Below are 16,496 nucleotides of genomic sequence, written 5' to 3'. Positions count from 1 at the left end.
ACATAGAGTCCTGAATATTCCCTCTGCAGAGAGAACATCCTTGTTCTGGATATATTTTTTGAAGCTCTCAATTATGAGACAATTGAACAGAAGAAGGCATATGAAGTCGCTGCCTTACTTGGTAAGTCAGTGTCGGCTGCGCTAATTTCCACGTGTCATGGCGGGGAGGGAGGGGGAGTGGGCAGCTGGGTAGGCAGGCAGGCAGGTAGATAGATACACCTTCGGAGGAGTCTGGCCTTTTCATGTACTAATTACTCCCTCTGTCCCAGAATGGGAAGGACTCCAGTGTGGTGGAGGTGTTCGGCCCAGTTCATGCCCCAGCGTAGGCCTCAGTTTCCCCATCGACATCATGAGGCAGATGAGCTAAAAGGTCTCTCAGGGCCTTTCCAGTGCTGCCCTGTTGGATTCCGTGGTCTTCTGTCCCCAGGTTGGAGTGAGCCCCAGGGCCACAGCGGGGACAAAGAGCGGTCCAATGGAGGGAAGGCTGAACTGTGGGTGGTCCCCAGGCAGTGAGGGCCCCGGATGGAGCCCAACCTGGAAAGCAACATTGCAGCATAGAGGCCAGATGTTCCCCGTGGACTGAGAGCCCTTTGTCAAACACAAAAGAAGGGCCACATATCCCCAGATGTCTACAGACCTGACTGCCACCCCCACACAAGGTCACATCCGCAAACCTGGCCACACGAGCACATAATGCATGCAGGGAGTTCGTTTCAACCCTGCCCCACCCCGTGCAAAACCCACAAGACCCCTGAGGGTAGACAGCTAAAAGACCTGCCCCTGGGGCCCTTCTCCCAGTGCCTGCTCACTCTCAAGAAAGGACATGATGCTGTCCCTACAAAGAGAATTAGCTGCTCTTGCCTCTGTGAGCTGGACCGACTGAGAGTGGTACCTCGGCAGGGGGGGCGGGGGGGTGGGCCGCAGGTATAGAGGGAAGTAGACAGGCACAGAGTCAGATGACTGCATACCAGCTATGAGAAGGCACGTGGCCTCACCTCACTGAACGTCAGGTCCCTCATCTGTAAAATGGGTCTAACCAAACACTTGATGAGTTTGTTGAGATGGTTCACTGGGATAGAGCCCTCGCCCACAGAAGATCCATAAGGAGTAGTTTCTGGGACCTGGACAGTCACCATGCCAGGGGCCCAGGGCCCAGCTTCTTCCAGATGCCATCGGAGCATTTCTGCACCTCTCCCAGGAGACTGGGGACTCGGCCACAGCGGGGACCCAGCTGGGTTAAGGTGGCTGCCACTTGGGTCTCAGAGACACTTGTGGCCAAAAGGGACTGAGCCAAGAGACTAATACCGTGGGCCCGAGGTAGAAGTCATGCTCTGAAGATGTAGACCCCTCACCCTGCCTCTGTCACCTTGTCACCTTCATTTCCTAAAGAGAACTCAAGACAGGGCTCTTCCCTACCCTCCCCGACACAAGCTCACTGTTCTCTCTCTCTCTCACGCACACGCACACGCACACACGCACTGAGGAGGGCGTGAGCTCTGAATCTGTCAGAAAGGATAGCTCCTCTCTGCATCAGCTGTGAGGACAAGCACATTCCCAGCATCTTGCTCCCACCCAGAATAGCCTGCTGAGAGGATCATGCTGCCATCTGTACCTCCCATGGTGAGAGTGTGCCACTCGCAGACCCTCAGCCATCAGGCCCATGGGCCCTTCCCTCACCACCGTGCAGCCCACCCTCCCCCCAGGGCACACCACACATGCCCTCAGGCCACACCCACCCCAAAGAATATACGCACGTGCGCGCACATACGGTCACGAGCCACACACTCCAGTGTGCAGAGCACAGACCCGCATCCAGGCCACGCGCTGCAGACACGTACGCACTCCATGACTGCAGACCTGTCACATATGCCTGCCCATACACACAAACATGCTCCCGCAGCTTCCACACAGTCATACACAATGCCCACCTCCACAACACCACACTCACACACACTGGACACACTCAGTGTCCCTACCCTAGACGTAAAGAGCCACCTGCATAAAGCCATCCACAGCCAGACGTGCTCACACAGAGTGCCCTGACACATACCCCACGCTCGGTCACGCTGCACGCACGTGCACACACCTCACACCTGACACGTACATTGGTAAGTACACACTTCCCAGTAACGTCCCCAGTAAGGGCATGAGAGAGAGAGAGCAGGGGGAGAGGAGTGAGGGGAACCATTTGGAGCCCAGCTCCAAGCCCCACCAGGAGGAGCCCCCTCCCTGCCCTCTCTGCCTGCTCACCTGGGACTGTGGTTGTCGGCCTGCCCTCAGCCATAATCAGGGAGGGAGAGGGCAGATGGAGCCAACAGAAAGTTCTCAGACCAAGTCGTCAGCCTGGGGTCTCCAGTAAGACCGGGCACCCACCCTGGCAGCACCCCCTTTCCCAACACTCTCCCTGCTCAGCCCAGCAGCTAAGAGTCCATAGAGGTTCCAGCTGCAAGGACCTCACAGTGGTCTCCTCCACTCCCCTCCCCACCAAATGCCCTAATGAGAAGGTCAGGGTTGATCAAAGCCACACAGCAAGCTGGTGCCCACTCTCCAAACTCAGAACCTCCAAGGCCTCTGCTCTACCACACTGCCTCTGGAGCAAAGTATTTGGGCTTTGGGGGGACCAGAACCCCTTATCAAATCTGGTAATAGCTTCTCAGATAGGAACTCTCCCACTACAAATCCCAGGTACACAACATGTAACATCTTGCATTCAGTTTCAAAGGGTCTCCAACCATCAGCAACTCCCACAGGGGAGTTGTTCTCAAGCCCTGGTGGGCGTAGGACACCTGGGAACTTAAAACTCCTGACTTCCAGACCCAAGCCCCAGAGATTCTGATTTTATAGAGCCGGGGTAGGTCCAGACATCTACACTGAGTATAGATTTCTCAGGAGGGAGAAGACCTGAAGACCGGTCAGAAAAGACTTTGGTCAGTGGGGCCTCTACATCCCTTGGCAAGAACCCCTACTCTAGAAAAAGACCAAAGTGAACATTTACCTTCAGGTGGGAGGGTGAGGGGATGCTTCCTATGGCCTTATCCTAAGGGTGAGAGCTGCCCTGAGTTGGCCCTGTAGGCCTCGTCATGATTGGGTGGGGTGGGGGGGTCTCTTGGGCCACTGTTCCCAAGACCCCCACCCAGGACACCCGACCCATGAGTCTTGGGCTAGACTGCCCTCGCTCCAGGCAAACACCACACACTTCTTGTCTATTCCCAGCCCAGAGCCAAAGAAGGGCCCATTCCGTGTGGTTCTGAAGGTCACTGAATAAGCCTGTTAGCCTGGGAGGTCTACTCTAGGCCCTCCAGTAAGCACTCGGGTTCGTTCCCATTGCCACTGGGTGCTGTTTTCAGTAAGAGAGGGAGTTGTCCAAGGCCTGAACTGTCCCAGGCCCAGGCTCCCCGTGGTAGGGGAAGGGTTCCAAAAGTCTGGTTTCTGAGTTCGTCTGCTCACCCCTTCCTAGAAGCACTGTGACTAAAGCCAAATCTTTGATCTTGTCTCTCTCCCCAGGTGATATTGGTGGTCAAATGGGATTGTTTATTGGTGCTAGTATCCTTACAATACTAGAGCTCTTTGATTATATTTATGAGGTAAGCTTGGGGTTGCTCGTGGGGAAATGATCATATGCTGGGACTCTCATCCCACCCCGATGTTCAGAACCAAAGCATGGGGGAGAGAATGACCTCTTTCCACCCAGAGCCTGCTTTCTCCTGCCTGTCCATGGACATTGTCTATCACCAAGTCCTAGGCACGGAGGAGGGGTGGGTCCAAGAGAGACCGAAGCCAGCTCCTCTCCTCAGGGAACTGGAAGAGCTGTGGTCTGTCCACACTCAAAATGGGGGAGAGGTAGGGTTGAGAAGGAGAAGAGCCAAACCTGAGGCCAGCTGTGGTCGCTTCATACATGTGTTTGTCTGCACCCACACACCCACAGCACACACACACACACACACACACACACACACACACACACACACACACACACTTCGGCCACACACACATACATCACTCACAAACACACATGCACATTATACACATACCACTCACACATAGACGCTACATTCAAGCAATACACACACCTGCCCTCTGGGTGGCCCGTCACCTGAGTAGAACCCATCCTGGTGCAGGCAGGTTTAGAGAAGGGGCCTTGCCTGGTGGTCTCCATCAAGCCTGAGCAAGAAGAGCAAGGGCACACAGGCCGCTTCTGGCTGTGCATAGCCTAAGATGTCTCCCTCAACAGGCAGCTGGAATAGAGGCTCTGAAAGCTTCTCCGAGGACGGGCAGCTGACCATGGCCTCTGGCTCTGAGTGTCACTGTGCCATCCCCCCGAGTCAGGCGGGCTCCGGGGGCTCCAGAATTCCTAAGGGGATTCCTCAGCATCCCCAGGACCCACTGAGTTTTGGTCCAGCAAGAGGAGCCTGCAGAGCAGTGTTCTGACTCCCAGAGGGGGCTGTCTTCAGCCAAAGCCCACTAGGAACCTTTGTGGGGAAAGACCCCTGAGACCAGGGCACTCGGGAGTGCCTCACTCCACCTCCCAGCATGGTGACCTTGTTCCCCAAACCCAGATCAGGCCTCAAGGCCAAATCTTATTCTGCTTTGCTTATTAATTTTTGTGAAATAGAAGTTTTTGCTGTATAAAGTGACGGAAATTACATCATACTAGGGAACACGTTGAATGCCTACCCTTTATCACTAAGAATCAAATGTTATGGACTCAGGGGTGCCCTGATCTAATGAACAAGTGGGGCTGCCAGGCCTCATCCCCCAGGCCCAGCCTCCGGAGTGGGCTCCCAGGCTCTCAGGCACACCCTCCATCCCCAAGAGAAGTCCGTCCCCATGCCAGATGGGGCCCCCCTGTGACCTCCTCCAGGCTCAGGCTCCTGCGCCAAAACCTCACTTCAGCCGAAAGCTGGGGGAGGGGCTCCCAGAGCTGGCTGCCGGGTGGGCTCCTTCTGCCTTCACACCCATCCCCCGGGTTGACCGAGCCCGTCCTGATTCTCTTGCAGCTGATCAAAGAGAAGCTCCTAGACTTGCTTGGCAAAGAAGAGGACGAAGGGAGCCACGAGGAGAACGTGGTAAGAGCAGCACCTGCGCTGTAGGTTGCTCTGTCCCCCTGCATCAGTGGGCCTCATGAGACCAGAGGTCAGGGTCAGGGCCAGGGCAGGAGGGACGCACCTCCCTGCATACCTTAACTTGGCTCATTGGAGGACACCCCCACTGAGCCCCGGGGCCCAATGGCAAGCGCTGGATACGGCCATCCCGGGAGATGCTGGCAAGGGGAGGTCCCGCCTGGCCCAGTCGGGCTTGTCCCGGGCCGGGGGGCTACTGCTCTCATCTCATGCCTTGGGAGAAGCAGGGAGGCTCTACGCGCTGAGTCCTCAGGTGGGCAAAATGCAAGTAAGGACGTCACTGGTGCTCTACTCCATTTGAAGGGGACAGGGAGCTCGGGGCCCCGCGAGGTTGGGAGCAGCCGTGATACCCATCATAACTGCCAACTACTGTGTGCCCCGTCGGGCACTGTGTATTTGAGGCACTTGAGGCCCAGAAGCCCCAGTTCCCCCAGCTGGTGAGTGGCAGAGCTCCCCTGACCACCGGCCCACTCTGCCTGTCTTCCCTCGGGCAGCGAGGCAGCACCTCTTACAGCTGGCTGTCCGCCCTCCTTCCCAAACTCAGTCTACTCCCGGCTGCCTGGTATCTCCGGCTTTCCCCAGGGGAGAGCTCTGCCCTGACAGCACCACACCCACTAGGGTGTCCGAAGGCCGCAAATCCAAACTGAGGCCAGCCCCTTCCCCCAGACAGGCCCCTATTTCTATTCCAGACACTAGTTCTCTACCCACTTTCCAGGCTGAAAAATCTCTGCCTCGGTTCTCCCGGGCCCCTGCAGCTCTGTTGAATAGAAGACAGCTATCTGTGGAGGGGAGGGCAGGTGGAAGGGACCCAGGCTCTGGACTGGGGTCCCTGTTCCTAGCCGTGTGCCTGAGCAGCTGCTGACTCACAGCGACCTCAGGGAGTTGTCATTTGGATTAAGCGGACCTTGCCTCGACAGCCCGCAGCAGTGCCTCGGTTATAGGAAGTGCTCACCAAGTGGAGGTTCCCTCCGCACCCCACCTTCCCTCTGCCCTCAGAACCTCTCAGAGGCACCGCCTCCCCCTCCCCCAGGCCCCCCTCCGCCACTCCCCCTCCCCCAGCCCCATCCTCATCAAATCTCCCCCACGTTCTTGGCACAGCCTCCTAATATCTGTTCCCATCCCTCCCAGCCTCCAGCCCTCTGCAGCCTCAAGGCCCTCCCAGCCCCGCCCTGCTTTCCTCTGGGGCAGGCCCCACCCTAAAGGTCCACTGGGGAGCTGGGACTACTCTGGTTCTGGCTGTTGGGGGGGGCCTCCCCACTTCCTACTTGGCCTCAGCCATTGGCACGCCCTGCCCCAAGCCTAGCCATGGGCTCCACTTCCTCCATCCCAGGAAGGCCTCAAGGGGGACCCCCCCAAGATGAGGGCAGGAGGGGATGTCCTCCTGCCTCGAAGCTAGAGAGCACTCAGAGCACGCAGCTTTGGATGATACATTAGGGGCACGTCTAGAAGAGAAGTTCAAACCACTGCTGAGCCCCATCACCAGGGAGCCCTCTCCCCACCCTGGGGGCACCTAGGTGGGCGATGGTGAGGGCTCTGACGGCAGCGAGGCGCCCCCAGCCTCGTGCCCCCACAACAGCTCACCAGCCCCTGAGATGCCTGCGGCAGGAGCAGCTCCCCTGGAGAGCCCGCGGGGGGGGGGGGGGGCACAGCTCCCAGGGCCTCAGCTGGGCTGCCAGTGGCATCATGATGCCATTTTGCAGAATGAATACCAACCCCCGCTGTCCCCTTCCCTCCAGAGCACTTGTGACACGATGCCAAACCACTCTGAAACCATCAGCCACACTGTGAATGTGCCCCTGCAGACGGCCCTGGGGACCTTGGAGGAGATTGCCTGCTGACAACCCTTGGACCACCCGGCACCCCCCAAACAGACTTGGAGGCCCAAAACCCAGGACAGGGGACAGCAGGCGCAGGTGGGATGGCCCCTGATGACAGAAAGAAGCAAGAGCCCCCTATGCACACATAGCAAACTCTCTGCCAAAACCTCGCTGCGGCCACGTCTGACATGACGCGTCCTCGGGCCCCGCCGTGCGTCCCTTTAGGAGAAATGAGTCACACTCTGGAACTGTCCGAGAACCAACCTGCCATCACATCTCACTGCCAGATGTATAAAGCACCTGCATGCTCAGACTGCTCACGGCGCCACCTCCACGTCTGTCTCTGTACACGACTCTGCTCCACGCGTTTCCCAGCGGCCACTCTGCAGGGCACAGCGGGACCAGGTTCCAGCCCCGAGGTCACCACCCTGTGGTCACGCTGGGATCACAGCTGCACAGTCGAGAGGAAAAGCGCAGAACTCTCAACCACGTCCGGTCCTTGTGTACTTTGTGAAGGTTCTTAACCGGCCCACAAACCCCTTCCCTCCCCTGAGCCGGCCCATGGGCTGACCAGGGCCCTCCACCCCACCCCTGTCCCAGCGCCTGGTGGAGGCAGGGTGGCCTGGGCGACTCCAGCACTCATCCATGGGACCCACGTCATTCTGCCGTCCCCGTGACCCAGCTTGTACAGTCCGAATCTGTTTCTTCTTCCGGGGGGGGGGGGGGGGGGGTTGTTTTGTTTGTCTGTCGGAGATCTGTTTTGTTTGGTTTTGTTTTCCGAATTTGGGTTTTGATGTTCTGAGGTTTGGTTTGATTTGGTTTTTCCATTTTCTCTGGCGTTTATTTATTCGTGCTTCCAGTCACGGTCATATTAAAAGCTGGTCTTGTGGAAACGGCTGAGTTGGTGCTGCCTTCTCCCCCATACTCAGCGCTCTCTCCCCCGGAAGCCTTTCGAAGGGGCCAGGCCGGCCAGGTCAGAACCCACAGATTATATACAGGTAAAGTCTCCGGCAGCAGCGCTTACCTTTACAAAGTGTATAGAGCGTATGCACTTCTAGTCTATTCTAAATCTCTAAAAATTATTGATTGCAACCGTGTAAATGATTTCATGACCATTAAGGGGGTAACAGTTCATGGCCTGAACGACACTGTCGCGGACCATGGGCGTGTGGCTTGAAGAGGGGGAGGCAGAGAATGCTGCCCAAACCTAAAAACCATGAAGGAAGCCTGCCTGCCCCTCTGATCCTGTCCGTGAAATCGGGCTGGCCTCCCTCCCACACGGCAGCCTTTCCAGACCCTCTCTCTGCACCCCACCTCCTCACCCCCCATCAAGCAGACCTCTGCTTGTCCCTGCAGAGGTCACACTGGCTTTCTGCCTGGCTCCCCACGACCGCTGGCCAAGTGGGAAAGGAGGGGGGAGGGGCCTCGTGGAGAGAGGGCGTGGCCTTTCAAGCCCCTCCCACAAAAAGGGGCTTCCTGTCTGGGCAGAATCCTCGTCCTCTGGCATCATGCTGATTGCAGGGCGTGCAACCGTTACTCTCCCGAGGCCCTTCAGGCCGCTGTCTCTGCGCAGGGGTGCCCGGCAAGGCACACGCGGTGGCCAGGGGGCGGCTGGGACACGGCATCCCTGAAATGCCTCCTCCCAGCACCTTCTTTCTCAGCCGGGCTTGCCCGAGGCTGTGGGCCAAGCCAGGCTTTAATCCTTAGGGACCGAGCGCAGCGCTGCTGGAAGGCGCCCTGTTTTCGGTTTCCACTGCTGCTGTAACAAATCACAACAAACGTAGCGGCTTAAAAGCAGACGTATTGCCTTCGAGTTCTGGAATTCAGAAGGCTGACACGGATCTCACCGGGCTAAAAATCTGTGTCGGCGGGGCTGTGTTCCTTCTGGAGGCTCTAGAAGAGAAACCGTTTCCTCGCCTTTTCCGGCTCCTAGAGGCCACCCACATTCCGTGGCTGGTGGCCTCTTCTACCATCGGCCAACCCAGCAATGGTGGGTGGGGTCCTTGCCTCACACAGCCGTGACCTCCTGGGTCACCTCTCCCTCTATCCCAGACCCTCTCCTGCCTCCCTCTTCCACTTTTGAGGGACTCCTATGATTAGACCGGGCCCTCTGGATAACCCATGATAATGTCCCCATCTCTAGGTCATTAACTTAATCACAAACGTCAAAGTCTCTTTTGCCATATAGGGTAACGCATCCACAGGTTCCAGGGATTAGTATGTGGCCATCTAGGGGGGGCATTATTCTACCTACCAAAGGACCTTTGGACCATATAGCCTACTGCCCTCATTTTCCAAATGAGCAGACCCAATAGAGGAGGGGAGGGACTTGCTTAGTGTCACAGAGTGAGTTTAATGGCCATGTCAAAGCTACACTCCCAAGCTCCCAGGCTCATAATTCCATCTCTAGACCCACCAAGATGACGCAAAACAAGAAGCACTGAAAGTGATCACCTTCCCAGACTTTCCCAGGGCACGGAAGGCCCTCTCCTTAGACAAACACACACCTCACTGCATCAGGCTGGAAAATGTCCTTCTGGTGCTTCGACTGTCAGATGCCGAGGAGCAGTGAGTGTCCTCAGACAGCTCCCATCGGGGACAGGAACAAAAGAAATGTCTATTCAGCGGGTTGGGAATCTACAGGATGCTTCTGCCTTGTTCCAGTTTAACAGTTTCATAAATATTTTAAAAATCTATAGCTGAAGTTGCAACGTGAACTGCTTCATTGGATTTCTGGCTTCCTTTTCAAAAAAAAAAAAGAAGAAGAAGAAACTTCAGATCAATTTGTGACGGAACACAGAACATTCTAGTGGGTTCAGATTGCTTTGGGCCTCGCATATGTACATGCCCCTCCCAATTTGGAGATTCTGGCTTTTTTCATCTTGGAGCAGAACTACAGACTTAATCTGTTTAAAGGGGAAAAGATAGGAAACTCAAGAGAGCAAATTAATAGCCAGCTATGGATTGCAATTAAGCAGTTAACCAAAGACACAGTGTATGCTTGAATTCTTGGGAGTGCTGGGGTGATTTTTCTTCTCATTTTCAAACAAGTAGCCATGTGTGTAATCATTTCCTTAGTGAAGACCTGGAGACGTTTGGTAGAGGAGACTCGGGGATGTGTCACATTTTCGAGAGGGACCCCAAGGATGACAGGAAGACCAGGAGCCCAAACCACAGGTTGAATTATCAGTAATCTCAAAGAGACAAGTCCATCAATCAGTCAATCAAATAACGGCACATAACCTCAGAAACAGAATCAGTGGGACTTGCTGCATTTAGGGGCAGTGAATGAAAGAAACATTTCCGTGAGTAGCCATGCCACGGACTGGACTGGCTGCTTGCACGCTGTTGCTTTGTTGTTTTTGGCAGGGAGAAACCAGAGTTAATTTTCCTCTTTCCAGCTTGAAGCTATTTTTGTAAGAGTCTTCATCACAAACATGCCTAGTGAGAAAGGTTCACAGAGGGTCTCTGGAGAAATGTTCTTGGTGAGCTGGGAAGGAGGAAGTCAGAGGCTGACACCGCCCAGAGATGTGATCTTGGTGGCTATTGTGTTTGCTCAGGGGAAGCTCAGCTCAGCCTGCCTGAGCCTAGAGGCCCAAGGAGACACCTGGGACCTCTTCCTCCAAAAACCTGGAGATTTTAATTTGATTTTGAGAATTAACCTCAGAGCAGAGGGGAGGGCCTCCAGAAAGCACCAGTGAGTGATGGGTATTAAAGAGGGCATGCTCTGCACGGAGCACTGGGTGTTATACACAAACAATGGATCATGGAACACTACATCAAAAACTAATGGTGTAATGTATGGTGATTAACATAACAATAAAAAATTTAAAAATTAAAAAAATAAAATTTAAAAAACAAAGAAAGCACCAGTGAATGAGCTGCCCGGTACAGAATAGAGACGGTGGCTCCAGGAGACCAAGGATGTGGCCCGCCCTGATGCACTCACAGCCAGGGCGGCCCTACGCTGTCCATTATGCACTGGACACTGGCCCCCAAGGAAATTTATCATCTGAGCAGGGATACTGACAAGTAAACAGACTACAAAGATGAACCTAAGTTCGGAGAATGAGAGAGAGCAGCACATACCAAGTCTGCGGGGTGAGGAGTGCTAGAGAAGGGACACCACCATGTAGGCCCAGGGAACCCCAGCAAAGAACGGAAAGGGGAAAACCTCCAAAATGACCACTTAGAGACAGGCAGGTGCAAAGGATGAGGGGCGGGTCATGGCTGAAGCCCTTCAGCTCCTTGCCCTGCTCTCCAAGTGTCTGTAAAGATACTTCCTAGCCAAGGGTTAATTTATTTAGCAAATGGCTTTCTCCCCATTTATCTGAGACTCCTGGCACATGGAATCATTTTGTGCGTGCATTTGAATATTCCGAGGGCTAATAGGTTGGGCGCATCTGGGGCCAGAAGGTCCCTGGGAACCAAGAAATAGGTCAGTGGAAACCAACCCAGCCTGAGGACAGGTAGGAGGAGAGTCTCCTACTAATTCACTTTAACATTTGTGGAAATCTATGCTCACTGACTTTGCAAGAGCTAAGCAACAGTGGCAAAGGCTTTGGACAGAGAGTCAAAGGATTGGCTTTCCAACCCATTTCTGCTATAAACTGACCATATAACATTGGACAATGTACTTCACTTCTCTGGGCCTCAGTTTCCCCCTCTTGATAAGAAGAGGGGGTTGAAAACAAACAGATAAGCTTTGGTGTGCCCCAACTCCAATAGTCTATGAGTGTAAGCCGAGAATGGGGATCAGACATCCCAGCAAGTGTTTAATGATGCTGGGTTTTGGGGGTAATTATGAGGATTAAATGAGCTAAGGTAACTACTTCCTCCCTTTTCTTCTCTTCTTTTTTCTTCCTGTAAAACACTGATTCTTTTTTTTTATTTTTTTATTGTCATGTTAATCACCATACATTACATCATTAGTTCTTGATGTAGTGTTCCATGATTCATTGTAAAATACTGATTCTTAATCTTGTTTGGATTCAAAATAAGGTGGAAGCTATGAGCTCTCTCCAGAAAAAAAAAAAAAAAAAATGCACACGGTCACAGAGATATACATGCAATTTTGCACTTTATTTCAGGAGGGTTGTGGACCCCCCCCACCAGAGCCCATCTGTGATCCTCCGGGGATGCCCTGTGGCTAGACAAAGACTCCCTGGTCCAGAAAGTGCCAACCCTTCCCACAAAAGCGCCATAGCACCACAAAGAGCAACCAACATTTCTTCTCATAAAATGACATAATGGCTGTCATTTTTCAATTTACAGGAGCAAAAAAGGAAAGATAGATAGGATTTGATCAATTTCGAGTTTTTCCTCCCGTAATTTTTTTTAAACCTTTGGCACCTGCTGTAGCTTGTGTGCTAATGAGCTCCCACAGATGGCAAAATGAATGAGTGAGCAGAAAATGAATATGAACAGAGAGCCTTGAGATGTGATTTCATAAAAGTCATTTTATGCTGCGATGATTTTGAGGGCCGAGGAGACCTGCCTACCTAGAAAGCAACCGCAGCATCACTTGGCAAACATCCCCGTGGCCTGATTCTTGGAACGTGACTGCTGGCCCCACCGTGTACGTGCAGGGAGCGCACGCCCTGTGGTCTCCGGCTGCTGTTGGGCCCCAGACACATACCACTGTTGACATCTCATTCATTTCTGAGCAGGAGGGTAATGATGCTTCTTCTTTAAAAAACCAAATAACAACAACAACACTGAAACAGCCCTTGAAAATGGTCGTGAGTGAAGCTTTGGGATGGGGAATTTGGATGCCTTGTCTCCTTGTCTCTGTGAAGCTGCTCTCCACGCCATGCCTCTGAAGGAAGTGGTTCATGTGGCCCACTTATCACCATCATGGGCCATTTGTCTTCAATGGAATTCAGACTTTGTGGTTTCCTTTTTGTCACCGTCATGGGCCATTTGTTTTTTGTGGAATTCAGACTTTGTGGTTTCCTTTCAAAGGGAATTATCAAAAGGGCCCAAGACTAAGTGGTCAGTGGGCACCAAAGCATACCCAACTTAACCAGCTTTGAAGGGAAGAAGTCAAAGTACAGCTGGAAGGAGCTATCCCAGCACCAGGCAGGGTCTCTGTCCAGAATCCCTCACTCCATGGGCATTTTCTGCATGCCCACCACAGGCCCGGCACTATGGGTCCACATACCAAGAAGACACAATCTCGGGGGGCTCAGAGTCCAGTCGGGCACAGGTGGGCAACAAATGTACATGCAAGAACCTGAACAGCAAGGGAGCTACAGTGAAGGTGCCCGAGGCTCAGGACGCTGGGTCTGTCTGCCGGGCTGAAGTGGGGCAGGTTTCAGCCAAAACTTTGAGAGATGGGTGAGAATTGCCTGGCAGGCAAATACCTGAGCGAAGGCTTAGAGGTGGAGGAGAACTTGGAAGGTCTGGGGAAGAACAGATCTCTGCTGAATGGGAGGGCGCTGTCTCTCTGCTGCCCTCCCTCCACTGGGGTCCAGCCAGCTAGAGTCCACAGGCTAGTTCAGACTGGGACACGCCAAGGACAGCATGTAGCCTTTGGAAGCCAATGGCTCCATCTGAATCCCAGCTCCACCAACTGCATTACCTTGGGCAAGCGCTACAACTCCTCTGGAACTCAGTTTCCTCCTAAAAATGGGGGTGACCTACCTCCTAAGTGTGCCGTGGGGGTAGTAAGATTAACTATGGAAAGTGCCAATGTAGTGCCTCACACATGGTACAGGATGGAGATGAGGAAGCGCCATCCTACTGGCCAACTCCATGGACAGTGGCTGCCACCGAAGCATCAGGAAGGATCTCTGGCATGTAGTAGAATAGAGGCTTGTGCTCAGTTTGTGATGTTGGCCACAGGCAGGAAGTGGGGGCACATCTGCTACCCCAAAGAAGGTGTCCACTAAATGCTGGACCCCATCTGACCAGGCCAGCCTCCCACTCTAGAAGCTTCAGGCCAGTGCCTGGAGTAGAAAAGGAAAAAAAAAAATAGCCATATCCAGCTGAAAGGATGAGTCTTACAGGCAGAGCACAGGGACCCGCCCAAGAAGAGTGCTCAGCAGAGCCTCCCTCTGCTGCCAGGAGTCCCTGCCTGCCTCACCTGGGCCTACAGGTAGAGAAATGACAGCACCTGGGTAGCTAATCATCCCCTGGAGCATTCACCCCACTCAGCAACAAAAGAGTTAGACAAGCCCATTTCCCATTAGTCTCCTGGAGTCAAACTAGCCAAGAATGAGGTGGCTTGGACTAAAAAGAGTGACAATAATGCACTTCATTCTCCCTGCTTTCTGTAGAAATCTCTGCCACTTTGTCCAAACCATCCCCCTTCTCCTTCTGCTGCTTCTTCCCACGGTCTCCCCTCTCCTCTTCCTCCTTCTTAGCAAACTGTGTTGAGGACATGGCGCAGGCATCCCAAGTACACCCCGGTCACCAGGACAGGCAGGACCACCATTCCTCCCCAGGGGGGGCCCCCGAGCTCAGGGAAACCAGCATTTCTTAAGCCCCCAGGCTGTGCCAGGCCCTGTACTTGGTGCCTCAGTGCTCTGTATTATGTGATCAACGCAATATTGTGAGGTGGTCTTTATCAGTTCCCCTTGTCCCTGAGGACCACTGAGGCTCAGGGAGGCAGAGTGACTTTCCCCAGGTCAGGCAGCCAGGATAAGAGGGAAAAAAATGAAACATAACAAAACAAAACATTGTGCCAATTCCTTCCAAATCGTGCTGAACTTCCTCTGCAAGACACGGCCAAGACGTAAGCAAGTGGGACTTGGATGAAAAGCAACCAGGTTGGTCCCCCTGAGAGGGAGAAAGCCATCCCAAGAGGGCTCAGAAGGAGCAATGGGTCCCTCTGGAGGGACGCCTAGGGCCTGACACTTAGCTGGTACTTAATACCATTGCATGAACTGCTCCTCTGTTGAAAGAAGGTATCAGGGCTAATTCATTCACCGATTCTGCAAACATTAGCTGACTGCCCACCATTCATTCTTTACTGCACCAGTCATGCATTCAACAGGTTCATTCTTTCACTGAGAACCCCCTACGTGCCAACCACTCTTCCGAGGGCTGGAAATACAGGGAACAGACCCATTTCCTGCCCTCGTAGTGCTTACCATCCATAAGGAGACAGAAAATGGGATGTATGTAAATTCACATGTGCATGAAATAATCTCAGACAGTAATTCACACTACAGTAGTAAGATCATGACAAGAGGGGAGAGGAGCTTCCTTCAGCTATGGCGGTCAGAGAAGTTCATCTGAGGATGTGAAATTGAGACAAGAGCTGGCTGGAGACTAATAGCCACTCAAGGATCTAAGGAAATGGCATTCCAGGAAGACCCGAGGGCAGGCGTGAAAGCCGTGCAGTGAAAACAAGCGTGTTGACTGCCTGGAGTGCGTGCATGGGGAAGAATGGCAGGGGATGGTGACAAGTATGAAGCAGCCAGGGACAGAAACCCACCAGGGTAAAAGCTTCTGAGCAGTTGAGAAATGAATCTGTAGATGTCGGCTGAGCCTAGCTTGTGAGAGATCTTGTGTACCAAGCCAAGGAACTTGGACTATAATAAAGGTGAGAAAAGCCATCATATGGCCAGGATGCAAGGGAGTAAGAAGGTGGAACCCTCACAGAAGGGAGGCGGCGGGATGGCAAGGGACACTCTCACGGTGTCGGTGAGGTCAGTGTCATTGTCCCAGGAAAGAAGTGACAGGGGCTTGAGTTAAAGCAGTGGTATCTGGGATGGACAGGAGGGACAGTTTCCAGAGATATTAGAAAGCTTTTAAGAGGCAGGACAGAGTGAGCAATAGAATGTGGGGCGAGTGTGACATGGATGTGAAGAGACATGAGGAGGTAGCCTGGTTACTCTACTCAGTCTGAGAATATCACTTAGAAACTGGGACTTCCAGGTTGACCTATAGACCATTTAACCCTCATGCACAGGTGAGGGCTCTCCCCTAGATTCTCCTCTTCCATCTCCACCTGCTCCTGGTCCACCCCCCAGCCCAGGCCTCCAGGATCCCTTGTCCAGGTCTGCCCCTGCCCAGCCCTATTTTCATGCCAGCCTCCACGTCCTTTTAACAACACTTGCTTCGATTCCAAGGACCACCTACTCCTGAGTGAATGGGACCCAGTGGAGCAACTGGCTGGTTGCAGGCAACAGAAACCTAAAGTGAAGTTGAAATAGAAGGTATGCATCACCCAGAGATAATAGGCCAGGGGTCTCAGGCCAGGTGAGGGAGAGCACAGACTGCAGGTGGCCCAGGACAACCACCTCTCAGCAAAATACAGTGACCTAAGAACATATGGAATCTCCTAGGTGCAAATTTATCTCTTCTGAGCCTCCATTTCCTTATCTGTAGAATGGGGATAACAAGGGGAGCTCCATGATAGTAATTGTTCCAGGGTCTAGATTAGATGGTGCATGGCACATGGTAGGTACACAGTGTTGCCTCCAAATTAAAAAGAGAGCAGTATCTCCCTATGACTTAATGCGAATGGATCCTTTTGTCGTTGATCCCCCAGAAGCCAAACTCCCAGCAAGGAGCTATTCCTTCACCACCGTCCACGTGTATGAGCAGC

General features: G+C 53.3%; 1 protein-coding gene across 2 annotated transcripts in view; it reads left to right on the top strand.

The window, feature by feature from the left end:
• ASIC2 (acid sensing ion channel subunit 2) overlaps positions 1-7,824 on the top strand; it is a 1,116,666-nt gene extending 1,108,842 nt beyond the window's left edge. For both annotated transcript variants that reach the window (XM_027567843.2, XM_027567842.2), the window contains exons 7-10: positions 30-121; positions 3,505-3,584; positions 4,998-5,066; positions 6,857-7,824. In XM_027567843.2, the coding sequence (XP_027423644.1) occupies positions 30-121; positions 3,505-3,584; positions 4,998-5,066; positions 6,857-6,958 (343 nt within the window). In that variant the 3' untranslated portion in view covers positions 6,959-7,824. The remainder of the gene's footprint in view (positions 1-29; positions 122-3,504; positions 3,585-4,997; positions 5,067-6,856) is intronic.
• The last annotated feature ends 8,672 nt before the right edge of the window (positions 7,825-16,496 follow it).

Source organism: Zalophus californianus, chromosome 16 (assembly GCF_009762305.2).
Source record: "Zalophus californianus isolate mZalCal1 chromosome 16, mZalCal1.pri.v2, whole genome shotgun sequence".
Taxonomy (NCBI): domain Eukaryota; kingdom Metazoa; phylum Chordata; class Mammalia; order Carnivora; family Otariidae; genus Zalophus; species Zalophus californianus.
Note: the sequence above shows the minus strand (reverse complement) of the source record. Positions and strands in the feature narration are given on the sequence as shown.